This window comes from Rhipicephalus sanguineus, unplaced genomic scaffold, assembly GCF_013339695.2.
Source record: "Rhipicephalus sanguineus isolate Rsan-2018 unplaced genomic scaffold, BIME_Rsan_1.4 Seq654, whole genome shotgun sequence".
Lineage (NCBI taxonomy): Eukaryota > Metazoa > Arthropoda > Arachnida > Ixodida > Ixodidae > Rhipicephalus > Rhipicephalus sanguineus.
In genome coordinates this window covers 206,380-224,696 of record NW_023615699.1, presented here as the reverse complement: position 1 = coordinate 224,696, position 18,317 = coordinate 206,380, and the positions used below count along the sequence as shown (strand labels likewise).

Below are 18,317 nucleotides of genomic sequence, written 5' to 3'. Positions count from 1 at the left end.
CACGAGCAGGTCAAAAAGAAAATTCGTCGAAAAAGAAAACTTTATTAGCCGATGCTCTTAAATACCCGACATTGTGGGCGAAAGGATGACCACCACCGTACCTCAAGTGGTAGAGCATCGGGCATGTTATCCAAAAGTTGCAGGTTGGGTCCCTGATGGCGGCAAGTTGCCTTTTCGTCCACTTTACTTTCTTCACATTTATATCAATGCCTTTCTTGGCTTCAATATCTGTCAGTTTTTATTAAGGTTGTATCACCAATGAAACGAGCCCTTAAAAAAAGCTCCTTCTTTCATAAAAACAAAGAAAAGAATAACACACCACAACAACACTGGCGGCCCGTGTTGTCGTGTTTGTGTTTATATTTTATTCAATTAAGTGGGCTTTTTTCAGCATGAATAATACGCATTCTAAATTTACTTGTCTTTGTGCATCTACCATCCTCGCTGTTTTTCCAGCGAAACGATATAGCAACGGTTTGCCACCATTTAAATCAAGCACCTTCTCACTTATTTGTTTTCCACCTCGATGATTCGCATCAGTAACTCCGATTTGGGCATGTTGGTTCATCGTTCTTACATGCACAATTTCCTCTGGGAGTTGTTAAAATGGTGCTACCCCTAGCAAAAATACCAATAGAGTTTTCTATTTGTCCAATAAAAATCGCTATTGGTTCTATAGGAAATCTCTTGGAGCTGTATTGGGTGTATAAGAATTCTATTGGTACCAATAGAGACCAATAGCCACCGCCTCTTGGTGTCTTGTTGGACCAATAGAAGTTGTACTCGTGTCTTATTGGGCCAATAGATGTTGTATTGGTCAAACAGCTACCGCCTATTGGTAGCTGTTTATATATATATATAATATATATATATATATATATATATATATATATATATATATATATATATATATATTATATATATATATATATATATATATATTAGCACTTATTTGTGATGCTGTTGTGTGTTTCTTGTTCGCGCTGAGCTTTCGAAGGTTCGTATCAATTTCGTTGCTAGCAGCTTGTTTTTATTTATTTTACCTGCTTTTATTGACTGCATGAGCATCGTCCCCTCCCCACATACACACTCTAACGACACGTACACGCCAAATGATGCCCTCGCGGCCGCGCCTCAATTAGGCCTAACTAATCAACGCGTCGCTGTGCGCAACAACGGCGGCCTCGTTGCGGAATTGGTCCCAATTTGGCGCATCCGGCGTCGAATGTCCCCAGTGCACTTCCGCTGGAGACGTCGACCGCGAGAAACAGCCGCAGTTGATAACAATATATAAGTAAAAGCGCCAGGCAGCAAGTAGCGCGCGGGCTCGATCGCGTCTGCTTCCGTACCGTCGGGAGTACGTATCGTCAGCACCACGCCTATTCGTCAGAAGCGGCGAGGAAATGAAAGTCAGCTTATTTGTGTGCATTGTAGCGAACTAGAACATGTACTATTCTAGTTCACTTGTGCATGATCGATAGGATTTGACAGGCTCGGCTTATCCTACATGAATCGATCACGTTGGCTTGTGCTCAAAATGTCGTCATCGCTGTCACGAGTCGACGTGCAGCTGTCGTTGTTTGTCGTTCAAGGCTTATGTTCGAAGAAGAACGGCGATGTGAGCGAGTTGGTTAATGTACATTTTCAAGAGTTTGCAGCGCAAGCACGTAAGCATGCTGGAGGAAAAGACAGTGGAGAGCGGAAGGCTTATGTGCTTATGTTCGAATTCAAGAGAACTTCAAGAGGGGCCACTGGGATGAAGCAGCTCTGATTCACGAACAACCAGCGCTAGCGAAACGCGGATGTAAGCAATTTTCGCAGAGGTAATTATTTCCAATTCCAGCGAAATTGAAAAAGTCATAGACCGAGAAGGCCACGGCAGGCCGGAAAGAAAATGCGAACTCTAAATGCGAATCGGGTGCGTGGTTCACGGTAAATGAAGCATAAGATCGAGCTTGAAGATTGGCGATTTCTGCTATAGTTGATAAACGTATATTGTGAATGATTAGTTAGAAGCGTACCGAAGACGCGGTCAATCAAGACAGCGCTTGCCTGTAAGCGCTGTCCTTTCTACTTTCTTCGTAAGCGCCTCAGTGATTTCATAACGCGATATGACTTTGGGTGTGCATGCATACTCCCAATCATGCACCACGACACCGCAGTATATATATGCATACGCAAAAGAAAATTAACGCATCATTAACCGAGAACGCAGAGTGTTTCAAGAAATTAATTACGACAATAATTATGGAAACTTAATTAACTTTTTAATGAGAGCAAGCCAAATGGGAGAATTGAAGCATCCTGCCAAGAGCCCAGCACCGCTTTGAGATTTCCGTAAAGCTGCCGCTGGTAACTCGCTGCGGAGAGATGAAATCCTACCGAGCATAGGCGTGCGCACGGGACGGGGCCGGCGGGTGGGGGCTCGTGGGGAAGGGGGGGGGGGCGCAAAAGGGAGGAGGGGAGGGCGCCGCGATGAACCTTAGCCCCCTCTGAAGGGGAACCCTGCGCACGCCTATGCTACCGAGCGATTGTGACAACAACCATCGATCTACTTCGCTTCGTGGATGTGCGAGCTGCGCTTTCCATGATGGCAAGCATGGCGCACGCATACGTTATAGGGACACTAAAGAGAAAACCGATTTTTCTCGTATTAATTAGTAAATTAGATTTTCACAATATCGAAAGGACCACTCTTACCGCAAGAAAACGTGCAAAAATAATATACAGGTGACGACGCTGTCTTGAAGTTCCAGCACCAGCTCGCCGTGACGTCATAGATTTTGACGGCGTCAGCTAGTGCCTACATAATCGTTTATCGGGAAAAATTGTTTACACTGCGTTCTAAGGGACCCGGCATCTTACCATAACAAGTTTCAGAAAATTTTATTGAAACAATGGGGGCCAAAATACCCCCCATGTTTTCCTTGGCTTAAGTGCACGTCGGTTTCATTAGCTGCGAAAAGACAGTGAAATTCGTGACGTTATGGTGACGTAACCGCGTTGAAGTTACGGCGCGAAATCAAAAATGAAAATTTGAACTTGAAGTTCTCTTGTCGTAATTAACCTATGATGGCGATATTAATGACAAAAGAGTTCTGCAAGAAGAACTTATCTATCTAGACTGATTGAATGTTTCACTTTAGCGTCCGTTTAATCAGTACAGAGGAATGACACCACTGCAATCGCTGTCGGAAACGGGGAGGTCATTCTGGCGTTTCTTTCCGCCATCGAAGGAGACGGCCGACAAGTGATACTGAAGCTGGCGTCAACGTTCGGGTGACATTCGGGTGCTAAGGAGCGGAGAACGCCCCACTTGCGGTCGGTGCAGAAGCCGCAGAGAGATAAGCAGGCCTTTCACGCCAGTGTCCGATAAGGTACGTTCTACGCTCGTTGTGGCACAACGCGCGTACTCCTCACATTTCTCGCCACGACGCCGCGTACAGTGTGTACTATAACGACGGTCTCGTTTTGCTTCGTCGTCGCTGCGATGCGTGACGAGATGGTGAGGGGCGTCCGCCGGCGTCAAATTTCCAGCTGCGATGAAGACCCGTGAGAAGAGAGCGCCGGCGACCGCCTCGCAGGCTCCAATGAGTCGCCGCCGATTACGACACACGGCTGCTGGCGAGGACAACCGGCGGCCCGCAGTCGCTACGCCCGTGCCGGCCCGGCGCAGTGCCACGCGGCTAGATCTATAGGACTGGAAAAATTTGTTAAAAACTGCGTAGCTTTATTTTATTTACTCTTTTTCCCCAGATAAAGAAACGTGCAGCGCGCATGTAGAGCCTAAATGTTACGCGTTATCCGAAGGTTGCAGATTCGGTCCCAGCCGGCGGCAGGTTGTCTTTTCGTCCACTTTAATTTCTTCACATTTATATAATAATTACTATAATACAGTGAAAAGACTACAAGAAACAGCCCCTGTACCTTCCTTGGCTTCATTGTCTGTTGGTCCTCAATAATAAGGTTGTGTCAAAGAAAGAAAAACGAGCCCGTAATTCGTTGATTAAATGTTACACTGTTACTTTACACAAATGTTAACGCATTTCCTCTTCAAATTAAGGGGATCGACTGTCTAGCACTCAGAATTTCTTTTTTTTTTTATTGCGGCGGAAATGTTTGTCACATTGGCGGAAACGAGCACGCTTGTACGCCGTGAACAAGGAAGAATATTTTTAATTTGGCAACCGACACGTGTAGACCTATTTTGCTCGAAGACAAAGAACTTGAAACTGCATTTTGGGCACAGTTTTTCTTCGGATCAGAGAGTATATAACATGCGCACTGCTTGCATAATGGCCTCATCTGCATTTATTCCATCACAGCTCCCGCTCGCGGAGGTAAATATGTTCGTGCCTTCCCTGAATCCGCGTTCACTACATGCAGCGATGAGTAACCTTGAAACATTTTAGGAGGCAGCTGCCCCTACTCTACACCTCCCCCCCCCCCCCCCCCCCCTCCATGGCCTAGTTCCTGCACCCAAGATGTCTCTTGAGTCACTTTCGGTTCATATTTCCGGTCTCTTGATGGCCTGTTTTTTTTTTTTTTATTGTTAACCACGTGGATATCACACCCCGTCAATGAAAGCAGGTGGAAGACAAGTCGCGTCGTGCACGTCGGAGCATTGGATGAAAGGCGACGTAGCGAAGGGGCTTCGTTGCATGAATACATCCCAAAAAAGCGCTTTGGATCTGCCGCTATTTTTTGCAGTAGACAGTAGACACATTTATCCTGAAGTAATTTTCAAAGTAAAAAAAAAAAAAAACTGCAGCTATAGTTCAATGAAGACGCGGTTCACTTTCGTGTCATATATGAACCATACTTGTGAAAGAGGGATCAACCATTCTTTACAGTTTACCATGCGTGTCACTGCAACACAGACCATTCTCGTTTACTAGATGCCACCAGCCACAGCAATGAGAAACTATAAAGAAAGGAAAACATATATATCGCAAAACGCAAGTATGTGCCCGTCATTCGCCGCAGCGCGCCCGCACAACAGCCCCCACCACAGCCGTTTATCTTGCCGGGGCGGGGAGATGCCGGCGTTGCTGCTATTCCCAGAAACGGTCCTCTCGTGCCGAGGCAGCAAGTCGCCAGCAGGCGCCCCTCCCTCCCCCGCAAGAAAAGGGCATGCGGAGAGTTCGAAACCAAGTAAATATTCACTACCAGGTCGAGCATTTGCTGAAGAGGAGGCCGTGTCGGCGGAACGGTCCACAGGAGGAGAAAGTAGAGCGCAAAGAAAGCGAGTGCGCTTCCGTCCCGCCGAAGGGCGTCGCTCAAGTCGAGCTGGGGGGCAGCACGGAGGTTCCCATGCACACCAGTCGATTTCCCTTGTGCTTTTCGTCACTGAAGCGCGTTCGTTAACGGAACTTATCACTATTATTATTTTCTATTTCATTTATTTATCTTTTTTTTTTCGACAATACAAAGCATTGCCCGCGGGTTCCGACTAAGAGAGGTGTATTAAAGGGACACTAAAGAGAAAGACAATTTTTTCTCGTACTAGTAAATTACTCTTTCATAAAACCAAAGTCACCGCGCTTGCCACGAGAAGACGCTTGGTAAGCGAGAAAACGCGCGAAAAAAAAATGCGGGTGGCGGCGCCACCTCCAAATTCCAGCACCAATCGCCGTGGTGGTGAAAACAGTTTTATTAGTGAAAATTAACCAAAGAGTTGCAGTGTCAGGCACTGCATGCTTGAGTGGCCAGACGCCGTGACGTCGTAGTTTTTGACGGCGTTTACTAGGGGAACTACGCCGTTCGTAATCGACAAAAATGGAGTACATTGTCCTCTGAGGGGGCCAGAGACTTCACACAGCAATTTTCATGAAATTTCGTTGACCCGTGTCGCGAAAATACGAGAAATACACTTTTAAATCCGTAACGTCACGAGTGGAGATTTCGGCGCGAAATTTAAAAATAAATCTTTCACCTTAATTTTCTCCTCTAATTACAATCCTATCGAGGTGAAACTGGCGCCGTTACAGTTTTCAGAGTACAATCTACCAATCTAAACCGATTCATTGTTTCCCTTTATTGTACCTGTAAGATCTGCGAGAACTGACGGAAAAGCTGAATTGGCTCGCAGGGCTGATGCATTTTCACACTACACATTAAATACAAACAGCTACTGGGAAAGCTTCTCGGTGGGAACTTGCCTTAGATCTCTTTTTACCTGGGTAAAGATCGAACCAGGCGGCGCCGCGCATGCCGGGAAGTGGGCGAGAGGGAGGGGCACATAAAAAATAGACGAGTCATGGTTGTTTGCAAGTTTATTTGCGCATTATCATTAAAGAATTTACACGTGTATGTATGTATGTATGTATGTATGTATGTATGTATGTATGTGTATATGTATGTATGTATGTATGTATGTATGTATGTATGTATGTATGTATGTAAATGCGGTGACTGCCTGGGGTAGGTGCTGAGCGAGAGTACTCAGAGTCTAGAACGCAGCGGAAACTGAATATAAGAAACAAAAATATGAGTCCCGTGACTTCGGGTGAATGACGCATCGCGTGCAGCTCCACGCTGCAAGAGAACTGTTAATATTCATCTACTGATGTTTTTTTTTTCCTCTTTCAGTTTTATTTGCCCCGTTTATGACCGGCAACAGAATCTTCGTTCACGAACCGCTTACAAGAATGAACCGTCCTGAAAGGAAAGGCGCAAATTTTAGACACAAGACAACAGGACGGGTGCCACGGGCGCTCGTCCTGTTGTCTTACTTTCGTGGTGTCTAAAATTGGGGCCCTTCCTTTCAAGATGCCTCACCAATTAGCCGCTCAAGAAGTATTTCTAAGAATGAACCGTTTGTTGGGCCGTCCCTCGAGACGAGTCTTACCTGTCCGAGGTCGACGGTGAGGTTGACCTCGTTGAAGCGCGTTCCACGGGACAGCGGAGGACTCTGCCACCATCGCTCGGTGCCGTCGATGGCGTAACGTGCCGGATGCTCGCGCCGTTGGTCCAGAGGGTCGCCCTCGAACACGTGCGGTGGGTAGTCTCGCCGAGGGTCATCGCAGTAGTCGCACACCTGCACCGCATGAATGAAGCCGACGCTGATCAACGGCCCTGTTTCTTTATTTGTGGTCACTATATATAAATGATGGCGTCAGTGGCTGTTCCACATTCGTTCGATGTCAATCTAAATACTCTACGTACAAAAACAGAAGCGCGATCTACCCTGTCCGTGTCTTAAAAGCGCAACCCAGAAGTAACTACAGGATGCTTTCCTGTCCCTAATTCTGACCGCCACAGCGTTCCCGACAGGAATGTGCCGGATCATTGTTTTAAATTTGGAACAAACGTACGCCGGCAGTAAGACGTAACCATGCACTTTAGTAGGCTTCAGTTTACGTCATAATTACTGAGCTACAGTTAAAGGCACCATGCTTCCTTTGACCTAATTGTCTGTTGGATTCCTTTAGTATGCTTTATGGCACTCAGTGGGGATAGTCATGCGGTACGATGTTAAAATTGATAACCAGCTTAATTACGCGAAGCTTTGGTACAATAATAATAATAATAACAATAATAATAATAAATAATAATAATAATAATAATATAATAATAATAATAATAATAATAATAATAATAATAATAATAATAATAATAATAATAATAATGCGTACACACGCGGGTGTCGCGACGTTTACTGTCGTGCGACAAAAGTTACATCTCAAATAGAGTAAAATACGCAAGCGTGTCTACAGCCATTCATGGAAGGACGTTAATAGAAGATGTGCTCGAGTACAAGTAACGTCTCGAAAGTAAAGCCGTTGTTTGAAGAACTTTTAGCGAGCGGTGGACAACAATTTGACATTGTGCGTCAAACATGCGACGTTCGAATAACCATGATTGTGGGGCTTGGATCATAAGCGGCGGTGCATATTGTCACGTGGTCGTGACGTCGACGAAGACAGCAGTCAGCACGTCCGAGACGAAATTGTTTATTTGACTGAACTTGTGGCCGGGAAACTGAAAGTCAAACTACAGCAATACACTGATAGCGGCGAACAGAGCGTCGACCGTCGATCAACTGCTCATGGCTGGGATGCGCCGTCTTTCATACATCACGCATCGAACTTTCCAGTCTTATCACTGCATGGTTGTCGCGCAAGCACTGGAATAATCTAGACCATTCGCGTCCTGCGTGCAATCTTAGCAAAACGATCTACTACACTCGCGAAGCTTCTCGAACACTGCGGCACGGTCAGCGTCGAGCGTTGATAACCGCTCTTGCTGATCAAACGCGAATACATCAAAATAAAAGAAGAAGCGGGCGTGGCAATATCATGCATTCGCGTACGGCGGGAAATTGTTGCAGTGAACAGATTTAGTCAAAACCCGTTTTTGCCACATGTGAGCCTATATAAGCTCACAAGAATGTGCAAAGAACTATTATAAATGAAATCGGTATATAGTGGCATCTTCATGAAGGCAAAAAAAGTTGTCGTTCACGTATTTGCAGCAGCAAGCTTCAATGGATAAATCTACATGAACTTCTCTGAACGAAAGGTTCCCAGTTGACCCCGCGAGACTCCTGGCCCGGGATTAAATTCCGGGACCAATTCGCAGTATGGTACCATAGCACCAGGACGCTATATAGCAGAACGCAGAAAGGGTGCGAAATAATCGGCAACTCGAAGCACGTGCACTGAATGATGACATTTCTCTTTCGTATAAACCTTACATTACAGGTTTCTGCAATACCGGCAGGTTAATTACCAGATGAAAACTCTAATTGTATTTATTTTACGAGCAAAATGAACGAAGAATACTTGATTTTGCGCACAAAATACCAAACCGCAGCACAAATCGGAGTCAGTCTGCTTTATAAACTGCCCGAACAAACCCACGCCCCTGTGGCAATGGTCAGAACACCAGGAGCGATGGGAGGCTGCTTTGCGCAGCTTGCAACCGGAGCTATAGCTTCGGACAGTGGGCTGGGCCAGAGGGGTCGCCGAAGCACAAAAGTATCCTGCCAGAGAGCCCATCGTCGTCCTGCTCCCCCCCCCCCTCACATGAAACAATGAAGTTGTTGACCTACCTACTCGCGCGTCATCCTTGTTTCTATACTGTCTGCACATCCTTGCTACAAGGCCATCACAATTCACATTCAAAGACTTGACACTGAAGTATGAACCGACACCAACTCGCCCAAGTTTATTGAAGACTTGACAGTTGCCATGACTGTGACCCACCTGTCCTTGGATGAGGTTGATGTTGGGGTTGTCCTGCTTGTCCAGATTGGCACCGACCAGCTTGCAGTACAGCTCCGGCGTGCCTTGGTCACCGCACGTGGCCGTGGCCGAGATGTTGCGGCCTTCGGCGAGGTTGAAGTACGGCGGGTTCAGGATTTGGCTTCGAGCGCGTAGGGTGCACGACACCAGGAAGCACAGCAGCGTCAGGGCGAACCGCGTCGCACTGCTAGCGGCGGTCGCCATATTGTCTCTCGATTTGCTGCCAACCAGTCCTGCAGGATGACGGCGAGCTATCTTTAGACTTTCGTAGCCAGTTGGATCTAGGCGAGCTCAGTAATGTAGCTCGGGTTGTCAGGCGTCCAGCGGCGTTGCCAGGGCCCATCGGGTGGTTGGGGGGCAGGCCAGATTGGGGGGCAGGCCAGCCCGCCCCCCCGAAATTTTGATGAAGGGGGTGTTTTACCGAAAATAAATAATGAAAATTGGTGTTTTTCCCCAACAGTCAAGGCCTTCTGCAAGTGCCCTCCCCCCCCCCCCCCCCCCCCCCCCCCCCAGAAAAAATTCCTGGTACGGGCCTTTTGGGGGGTAATTACTATCAGCTCTTTGTGCTGTATGAGTCGTTGCACATCACATGAGTCAGAGTTCTTCGGAACAACGAAATCATGCAAGGAAATTATATTTTTTTCTTAATGCCCGCTACAGTTCACTATATATAGCAAAATATGCGGTAATTTTGAGCAGCTTTCAAGTAAATCTGGGTACAATAAAAACAAACACATGCAATGATTAGAAAACACTGCGAGGCTAGCTGGGCTAGTTGGAATACTGACGTTTGATGCATTTCAATAAGAAAAAAAAAAAAAAACACGGAGACGCAGACGAACAAAAGAAAAGGAAAAAAATTTAAAAAAAAAACTTATTTCGTAAGTGCGTTTCTCCATTAGTCAGCCGACTTGTCTAATGATATGCCCCGCATCGTGATTGGCTGAAATTCCCTTACGGAAATTTTTAGCGTAAGACACTTTTGTGAACACGGGCCCAGTTGAATACCAGCATTCTTATTGTTATTTTGTATTCCTGTCTCTCCGTGTTTTTTCCATATTTCTCTTAAGCGCTAGAAAAATGCATCAAACGTATGTCGTTATAACAAACACTCTTTTTATTATTTTGTAATTGTTTTATGATTACGTGTGTGGGTGTATTCGAATCAGGGGCGTAGCCAGAATTTTTTTCGGAGGGGGGGGGGGGGGTTCAACCATACCTTATGTATGTTGGTGCGTGCGTTTGTATGTGCGCGTGTATATATCCGCAAGCAAAACTGAAAAATTTCGGGGGGGGGGTTGAACCCCCCCAACCCCCCCCTGGCTACCCCTGATTCGAATGTGCCGAATAGCGTTCTAATTATTTCACCGAGATGAGTTACCAACCAGCCCAAGAACAAGCTCTTCTGGAGTATACTTCATGTACATCTTTGCAGCTACGCTTTCTCCTCCGCTATTGAATTCCCTGTTTCGATTGACTGCAAAGATCAACAGGGGGAAAAAAGTACTCGTAACTCCGTGGGTACTCCAAACATTCATAGTTAAACTGAGATATTGCGAGTTGTACAAATGTCAGCAACAGTCATTGTCCAGAAATCTGCTCTATACTTGTTGAAGAAAATTTGAAATTTATGTTTCGGACGTCAGGAAAGCATACTGCGAAGTTGATGTCGGCCCGATCATATATAGTGCTGTCTGCTCATTGAGTGTATGTGTGCGCGTACGTGCGTGCGTGTGTGTGTGTGCTCGCGCAATATTTTCTTGAGAGAGGAGCAATTTAAGTGTAGAAGGCTGCTTTGCTTTCGGTAGCTGTAAAGGCGGCAACGAGCAAAAGCGAAAACGCCAATTATCAGGCAGTCGACCTAGCAAAATTTCCACGTCTTCGCTTCTACGCGTTAATGTCATTCCACTCATGTCATGACTCATGTCATGACTCATGTCATTCCACTGACATACAGACTACCGAGAGACAGACATTAAATTCATGTATCAAGTACATTCTACAGTGTCCCGACAGAACGCGTCAACAGAGTTCGCGAATTGATCGTCCACTCGAAGCGTGTCCATGCAGGGACTCACGTTATCGAGGCGGCGCCTGTTGACTCGTGTGTGTTCGCTGCTCCTGCAGCGAGGTTCAGAAGCTGTGAGCGGCGGGTTGCATACTCCCAACCGCGCGCGAGGAAGGACTGAAGCCGCTGAAGCACTGAAGTGTCGGCCGACGGGGGAAGACCAAGAAACCGTTCGGAGGGTGTTTCTCCAGGAGAGAGGGGAAGAGCGCGGAAAAGCGCCCGCCGTCTCTCCCTCTTGAGCCGCACCCCTCCGTACAATAAAGATCGCATACTACACACGCGCGGTCCCTGTGGCGACCATTAAATGTGTGCAGCATTGTGGAAGTTCGTCCCAGCTAAGCAAGCACCGAACTGTTTCGCAGGGAAGAAAATGAAAGCTCGGAGTTACTTTGTATTATGTATTATGCACGGGAAGTGGCGAATGTTGAACCACTTGAGCGCAAGCAGCTTTTGCGAATTATTCCGACTAATTCCGAGAGTGCAGTAACCCTCGGCATCGCTGCACGGAATTATAGTCGAGCAGACTTGTTACCCTCACCCTCCGCATCGCTTCTCTTTCTCGACACGCCCATCCTCGCAGACAGCAGCTCGCTCCTACGACGAGTAGACGAGATAACGAGAGCAGCAAACGGTCGACGGACGCCACAACCCGAGTCGGCACTCAAGGTCAAGCTCTTTCTTTTTTTTTTTTTTTTTTTGAGGGGCGGGGGGCAGGGGGGGAACCCGTGGAAGAATCAGCCTGACAGTAACCCTACCGGCTTGACCGTGTACTGACCCGTGGTCTGTCCGTTTAACCCACTCGGTCCGAAATGAGAGAACAGTGTGAAGGACATCTCGATCACTGGCGTGGGAGTACGTGCGAAGACAAGTCCAAGTGCGCGGTCAAACAGCGACAGAGAGCACCATCACCAGAGCTTCAGTAAAAGCGAAACATTATTTGGCGCATCCTGAGGCACATTGCGGTGGATACGTGTTCTACATTTATTGCACCCAAATGTTTCTGTGTCGAATTGTTTTAAGTTTTCGATGGTGTGATGAAACGCGCCTCGGCTTCCCAGCACAGCGCTGGAAATTTGACACGCTAGCGAGACCTTGGACTAAGTCGAGTAAAGTTACAGGGCGGGCTTGTCGGTACGGCATTAAGAACACGGAGACACACAAACAGCGCTACAGGGGCCGGGTCTTCCAGAGAAAACAAGTGTTTCGGCTCTCCCAGCACAGAACAGCCCGATGCTGCAAAGCAGTGGCTTCAGAAGCGGGGTTCGCTCTTTGAGAACGTGCGAGCCCAGCTGCACAGCGGTGCTACGATTCCAAAGCCCAAAAATGCAATCAGCGCCTCTCGCAGCTACTGCTGAAAAACATTTATTTACAGGTGTTATTTACAAACACTTACGGGAGCCCATTGGCGTTGGCCGCGGCCCGGGCCCGCTCGACCAAGGCCCGTTGGGCCGTCAAGTCAGAGCAGCCGAGCAGGACTGCCTCCCAGTGCTCCCGCGAAGGGTTGGGTAGTGGTGTTCGGTTTCGGGTTTTTTGGCATGCCCACACCACGTGTAAAATGTCGCAGGAATTTTCCTCAAAATGCAGACACTTCCCCGTGCAAGCAGGGTCAATGATTGCCGGGCACAATAGAGTTATGGTACAAAGGCAAAGGATAATTCGCTCCTCCGCCTTCGTGAGGCGTTTACAGGGTTTGCGATAGATGTTATGGCCGGATTGATAAAATTGTGTGATCTCCTTAAAGGTGTAGGCGGGATTGGGTTCGAGGTCCGGATTGGTGGACGAGGATGGTGCCCGGAGAGTGAGCGCGCGGGCAGCGGCATCGGCCGTCACTGCCATCGAGGTCCGTGTGAGCCGGAGCCCATATGATCGTTCGGTGTGCGGGGGCACCTGTGTAGCTGCTGTTCTGCAAAATTTTATAGTCAAGGTACGGAATGTATCCCTGTTCGATATTGCGACAGGCACCCCTTGAGTCGGTGATGATGACCCTTGAGTCCTGATCTGCGGCGGCTGGTGCGATGGCGATCTCCTCCGCGTGCGCAATGTTATGTGCAGAGCCGCGCCACTGAAGACTCGCCGGTAGTGAATGTATACCTCTCCTCTTCCCTTTCCCAACGGCAATGCACGCGCAAATAAGTGACACTAAAATGAAGGGGGGGGAAAAAGCGTTCCTCGATTGTACTTGTAAACGGGAAAAACGGCGCAAAAGGAGACGAAGCACAAGCGCAAGGAACACACAGGTGTTGGGAAAGGGGGAGGCATGCTACCCTCTACCGTCGCGGCTCTGCGAGAGGCGTTGATTGCACTTTTACAGCGAAAGCTGTTATGAGATCATTTCACCGGCCGTTTTTGGCGCCGTAGTTGCCCGCCGCCGCCGCCGCCGCTGCCGCTGCCGCCGCCGCCGCCGGTGTCCGTAACCAGTATCGCTCGAAATAAGAAAAAATTCCAGGATGGAACGAGGTTCGAACCTGGGCCCTTTGCGTGGGAGCCCAGTATTCAACATTTGAGCCATGCCGGTGCTTGAAACTGCTTTGCAAAAAGGTCCTATACAGGCTTCATGTCGGGAAGGAACCACATTAGCATATGCAATATAGCGTGGTAGAAGAGTAAAATAAGCACCAAGCGTCGCACAACGCGAATTCTGTAACGAGGCGTCACACAATGCGAATTGCGCAATGAGTAGGTTGTTCAATGCTTCGAACCCATTAGAAAGGGCTCTGCCATAATTCTTCATCTTCATCAGGCACAGCATCAACAAAGTGCGCATAATGCCTTACATGCGTTTAGCAGGTACCAACGCTCTCCGCAGAATGACGAAAAATGGCACAGTGCCTGCTGCCCTATAGCGTAGTGGGTTCCTCGCAAGTGCACTTGTATTGGTTGCCAAGGAAGACCATAAGCGCATGATCCACTTCCTCGGGGTCTCAGTGAAATTACAATGATTTATAGCGTAGTGGGTTCCTCGCAAGTGCACTTGTATTGGTTGCCAAGGAAGCCCATAAGCGCATGATCCATTTCCTCGGGGTCTCAGTAATGTTCTTCGCCCCCCCTCCCCCTCCGTCTCTCTTCCACGTCAACGTATGTTATACAGCATGACGGGAGAGGGAAATAGCGACCGGGCGTCACCTAATGCAAATTACATAACTGGTGGGCCGTTTAAAGATTCCAACCCATTACAAAGGGCTCAGCCATAATTCTTCATCGTCATCAGTCGTCGCGTCAACAAAGTGCACATAATGCCTTACAGACGTGTAGCTGGTGCCTCGCTCTCCGCAGAATGACGAATAATGGCTTAGTAGGTGCTTCCGAACTTCTTAAAAATTGTGATTTATGGCGTAGTGGGTACCTTTCTAGTGTACTTGTATTGTAGCCCCAAGAGAGCTTAACGGGCTCTAGAAACGCCGCTCTTCCAGCTTTCGCTGTGACTGTGCTGCGGTTTCAGCGCAGGCCTGGCGTCTTTTGGGCTTGGATTCGCAGCCCCGCAAGTTCCAATTAACGACCTGACCGTGAGTGACGTCACACATATGCAAGCGAGTAACGTCAGCGAATGCATCTACGATACACTAAGATGCTACAAACGTTTCCATGACTCGATTTGAGCACTAGTGCCTCAAACTCGATGATCTGACCGATCAGTGCCTCCTCTGCTGGACCGATACGCCACTAGCTGCATGCCTCATCGTCCTCAGGGAGAAAAGAACATTTTAAAGTTATGTCCAGCGTTCCAAGAAAGCACGCTGAGCAAACAGATACTTGGCAAAAGGCTAGTTCGTCTGAAAATTTCGGAATGGTACAGAGCGCTTTGCAGCCCCCATACGCTGCCTATACCACTTCCGCAATATATGGCATTTTCCAGCACTACTTTAATGGGATTCAAATGTAAATTAATAGCCGCGACGTGTGTCACACCTCAATATTTTTTTAATGATATTGATACAATGAATCAATTCAGACGGATAAATTATTCTTCGCAAGCTCTACTGCCGTTAATTTCACCATCATTAGTTTCTTAATCGAAGAGAAAATGAAGGTCAATGTCTCATTCTTAAATTTCGCGCCGAAATCTCTGCAAATGAACGTTAGCGTGACGTCAGGGATTTTAGCGACTACATTTTTTTTTCATATTTTGGCCACATGGGGTCAACAAAATTTCCCAAAACTTGGGTACGTTATAAAGGGACACTAAAGGCAAATAACAATTTATGTCAGAGTGAAATCTCAATGTATGACAACGTCTAAAGCGACATCATCAACAGCAGCGCCCTACTTACCGAGAAATTAACTGCGCCTCCCTCTTAGGTGACTGAGGGGGGGGGGGGGCTAGTCACCTAAGGGGGAGGCGCAGAGTCTGCCCCATACATTGACTTAATAGGGAGGAGGGGCGCCGCGATGACCCTTCGGCCCCCCTGAAGGGGAACCCTGCGCATGCCTATGATCCCGATGACGTCAGAGCGTCCGACTACAATTAATCACAAGTAATCAAACTGGCTGCAATAAAAAAAGAACCTTCCGTGCACCGAGACGTAATAAAATGCTGCTTGTTCGTTTCTGTTTGATTCATGGAAAAAAGAACCTCTTTGGCGGGGAACGGCGCGCGTAGTTCAAACGTTCAAAGGTTCCGTTTTCGTCGAACTGCGCTTCGCCCGGCGCCCTGCTTCGTTCATGCGGTCGGGTCTCAGTGGTAGTTTCGGTAATGCATACTGCCGCGTGTGTTTTGCACGCTCGTGAAAGTCGCTCCGTCAGAAAGTTTGACAAAATGGCGCATGCATGTGGCGTTTTGTCGCATGCATGCGCAGTAAAGGCGGGCAACGTTGGGCACGACAACAGTGACGTCAGAAAGACCGCTTTCAGGCGGGTGATTTGAAGTGCGCTAAGGCGATGCGGACGACTAAAACGTGATTTTATTTCAAAATAAGCACTTCCTTGGCACAAAAGTAGCACTACGAGGTTTCCGGACCGCTATGTCAACAATCAACATCGACTTAATATTTGCCTTTAGTGTCCCTTTAAGCTCTGTTACCCTAAAACAGGGGCGTAGCCAGGGGGGGGGGGGGGGGAAGGAGGATTGGGGGTTCAAACACCCTCCCCCGAAATTTTTCAGTTTTGCCTGCGTATATATACACGCGCACATACAAACGCACGCACGAACATACATAATGTATTGGTGACCCCCCCCCCCCCGAAAAAAAATTTCTGGCTACGCCCCTGCCCTCAAAGGACAATGAGTCTCACTTTTACCGATTAAGAGCTACAGTTAAACTTTGGTACAACGAACTCCAATGTAAAGGTAATGCCGATATAACGAAGTATTTCAGCTTTTACAACTTCATGTTTTTGACAATATAAGGAAGCGCTTTTTTGTCCCCGCGATTCTACTTTAGCGAAGTTTGACTGGTACCAAAGATGAAGGCTAAAGCATTAAATCTAAGCATGGTTCATTGTACGAGATTTTTTTAGAGCACATTTCTCAAATCACGCGAAGCGCGAAAGAGCGGCCGCCCAAGCTAAGCAACGCGCAACTCAATGCAATCCTCGCCTTCGGAGCGGTGGCGAGGGAGATGATGATGATAACAACTTTATTGTTCCGCCAGAAAAGGAGGCCCCCTACTCCCCGTCCTCGGCACACAGGCCTAGGCAACGGGGGCCGGCACCTCCGCTATTAGAAGCAGGCGAAGAGGTCTTGAATCCTCGCGGCTTCTTCCGCCAGGCGGATGGCTTGTTGCTGTGAAGCGGGAGATTATGCGTCTGACGTGGGCATGCAGGAACCTTGGAGCATCGTGTCGCGCGCTCCTCTACCAGTAGCGTAGGCAGCAATTTTTTTCGGGAGGGGGGGGAAGGGCACCTCCCCGATTCTACATGGGTCTGGGCAGATAAACGCGGTCTAGCGTCATTTCGTGCTCTGTATCCCATGGGGAAGAAATTTCGAGGGGGGGGGGGGGCACGGGCCCGGTGTGCCACCCGCTGTCTACGTCACTGTCCTCTACCTACTTATCGGCTGTCCCTCCACCCTGCGTAGTTCCCTATTCTGACCCGCCACGGCGGTGAATTGGTTATGGTGCTCGACTGCTCACCTGCAGGGCGCGGATCGAATCCCGGAGCTAAAGGCACGTGCACTTAGATTTGGGTGGTCGTTAAAGAACCCCAGATGGTCGAAATTTCCGGATTCCTCCACTAAGGCATCCCTCATAATCATTCGTGGTTTTGGGACGCATAAACCCCAACAATTATTATATTGTTATTAGTTCCGCATCTTGCTCGGCGCGTGACGTGCGTCAGCGCCCGAGTGGGTGCTTTTTTCATATCGCCGCGTGTCTAGTAAAGTAGCCGCAGGGGCGGTAGCAGTAACACAACCAGCTCTGTTACCTCGCAATCAATTTCGACGAGAGAAAAAAAAAAGACGCCGCTTGTTTGCTCGCAAACTCGCACTCCGTGTTTCTGAACTCGAGAGGCCTTTCTAGGCTCTGAAGAATAAAATTCCCAGCGAAAGCAATCGGAACAGGCGCATTTACCATAAATGGAAGTGCTGGCGCGGCATCAAATTGTGGTCGCCGGATCTCAAATTTACGCAACTGAAATTAGTTCAAGTGAAGTTTTAACTGAAAATAAAAATTAACTGAATTTTTTTTATTGAACTGAAGCTATTTTGTCATCTGCCGTTAAACATTCTTGCGGCGCTTTCTGTGTAAAGATGAATCCTTTGGCAACAATACTGTGCATAAAAGATCGAACTTCAAATTAACAAAATACCCATATAACAAAGTGAATTACCAGTTTTAGTTCACTATATTGAGATATAACAGTATTTTACATTAAAAAAGGAATTATCTGCCAGGGCCTTACACATTTGACAGCAACTCACAGGGGTAAGGAGGTGAAAGCTTGGCAAGTTGGCCAGGCTGGTAAAGGTGCATGACTTCAAATGAATAGCGCACAAAAAAAAAAAAAAAAAAAAAAAGCGGAGGCAAAAGAAAGGTGTGGACAGGACAAGCTCTAAACTTCAAAGT

General features: G+C 47.7%; 1 protein-coding gene across 1 annotated transcript in view; it reads right to left on the bottom strand.

Annotated features, from left to right (window-relative positions):
- The window catches only part of LOC119378005 (laminin subunit alpha), a gene marked incomplete at its 3' end in the record, with an annotated part of 46,768 nt that extends 35,252 nt beyond the window's left edge, over nt 1–11,516 (bottom strand). The window contains exons 1-3 of the mRNA XM_049411691.1: nt 11,327–11,516; nt 9,210–9,481; nt 6,851–7,039 (exon numbers count right to left, since the gene is read on the bottom strand). Coding sequence (XP_049267648.1) covers nt 6,851–7,039; nt 9,210–9,452 — 432 coding nt within the window. The remainder of the gene's footprint in view (nt 1–6,850; nt 7,040–9,209; nt 9,482–11,326) is intronic.
- Nucleotides 11,517–18,317: the final 6,801 nt, after the last annotated feature.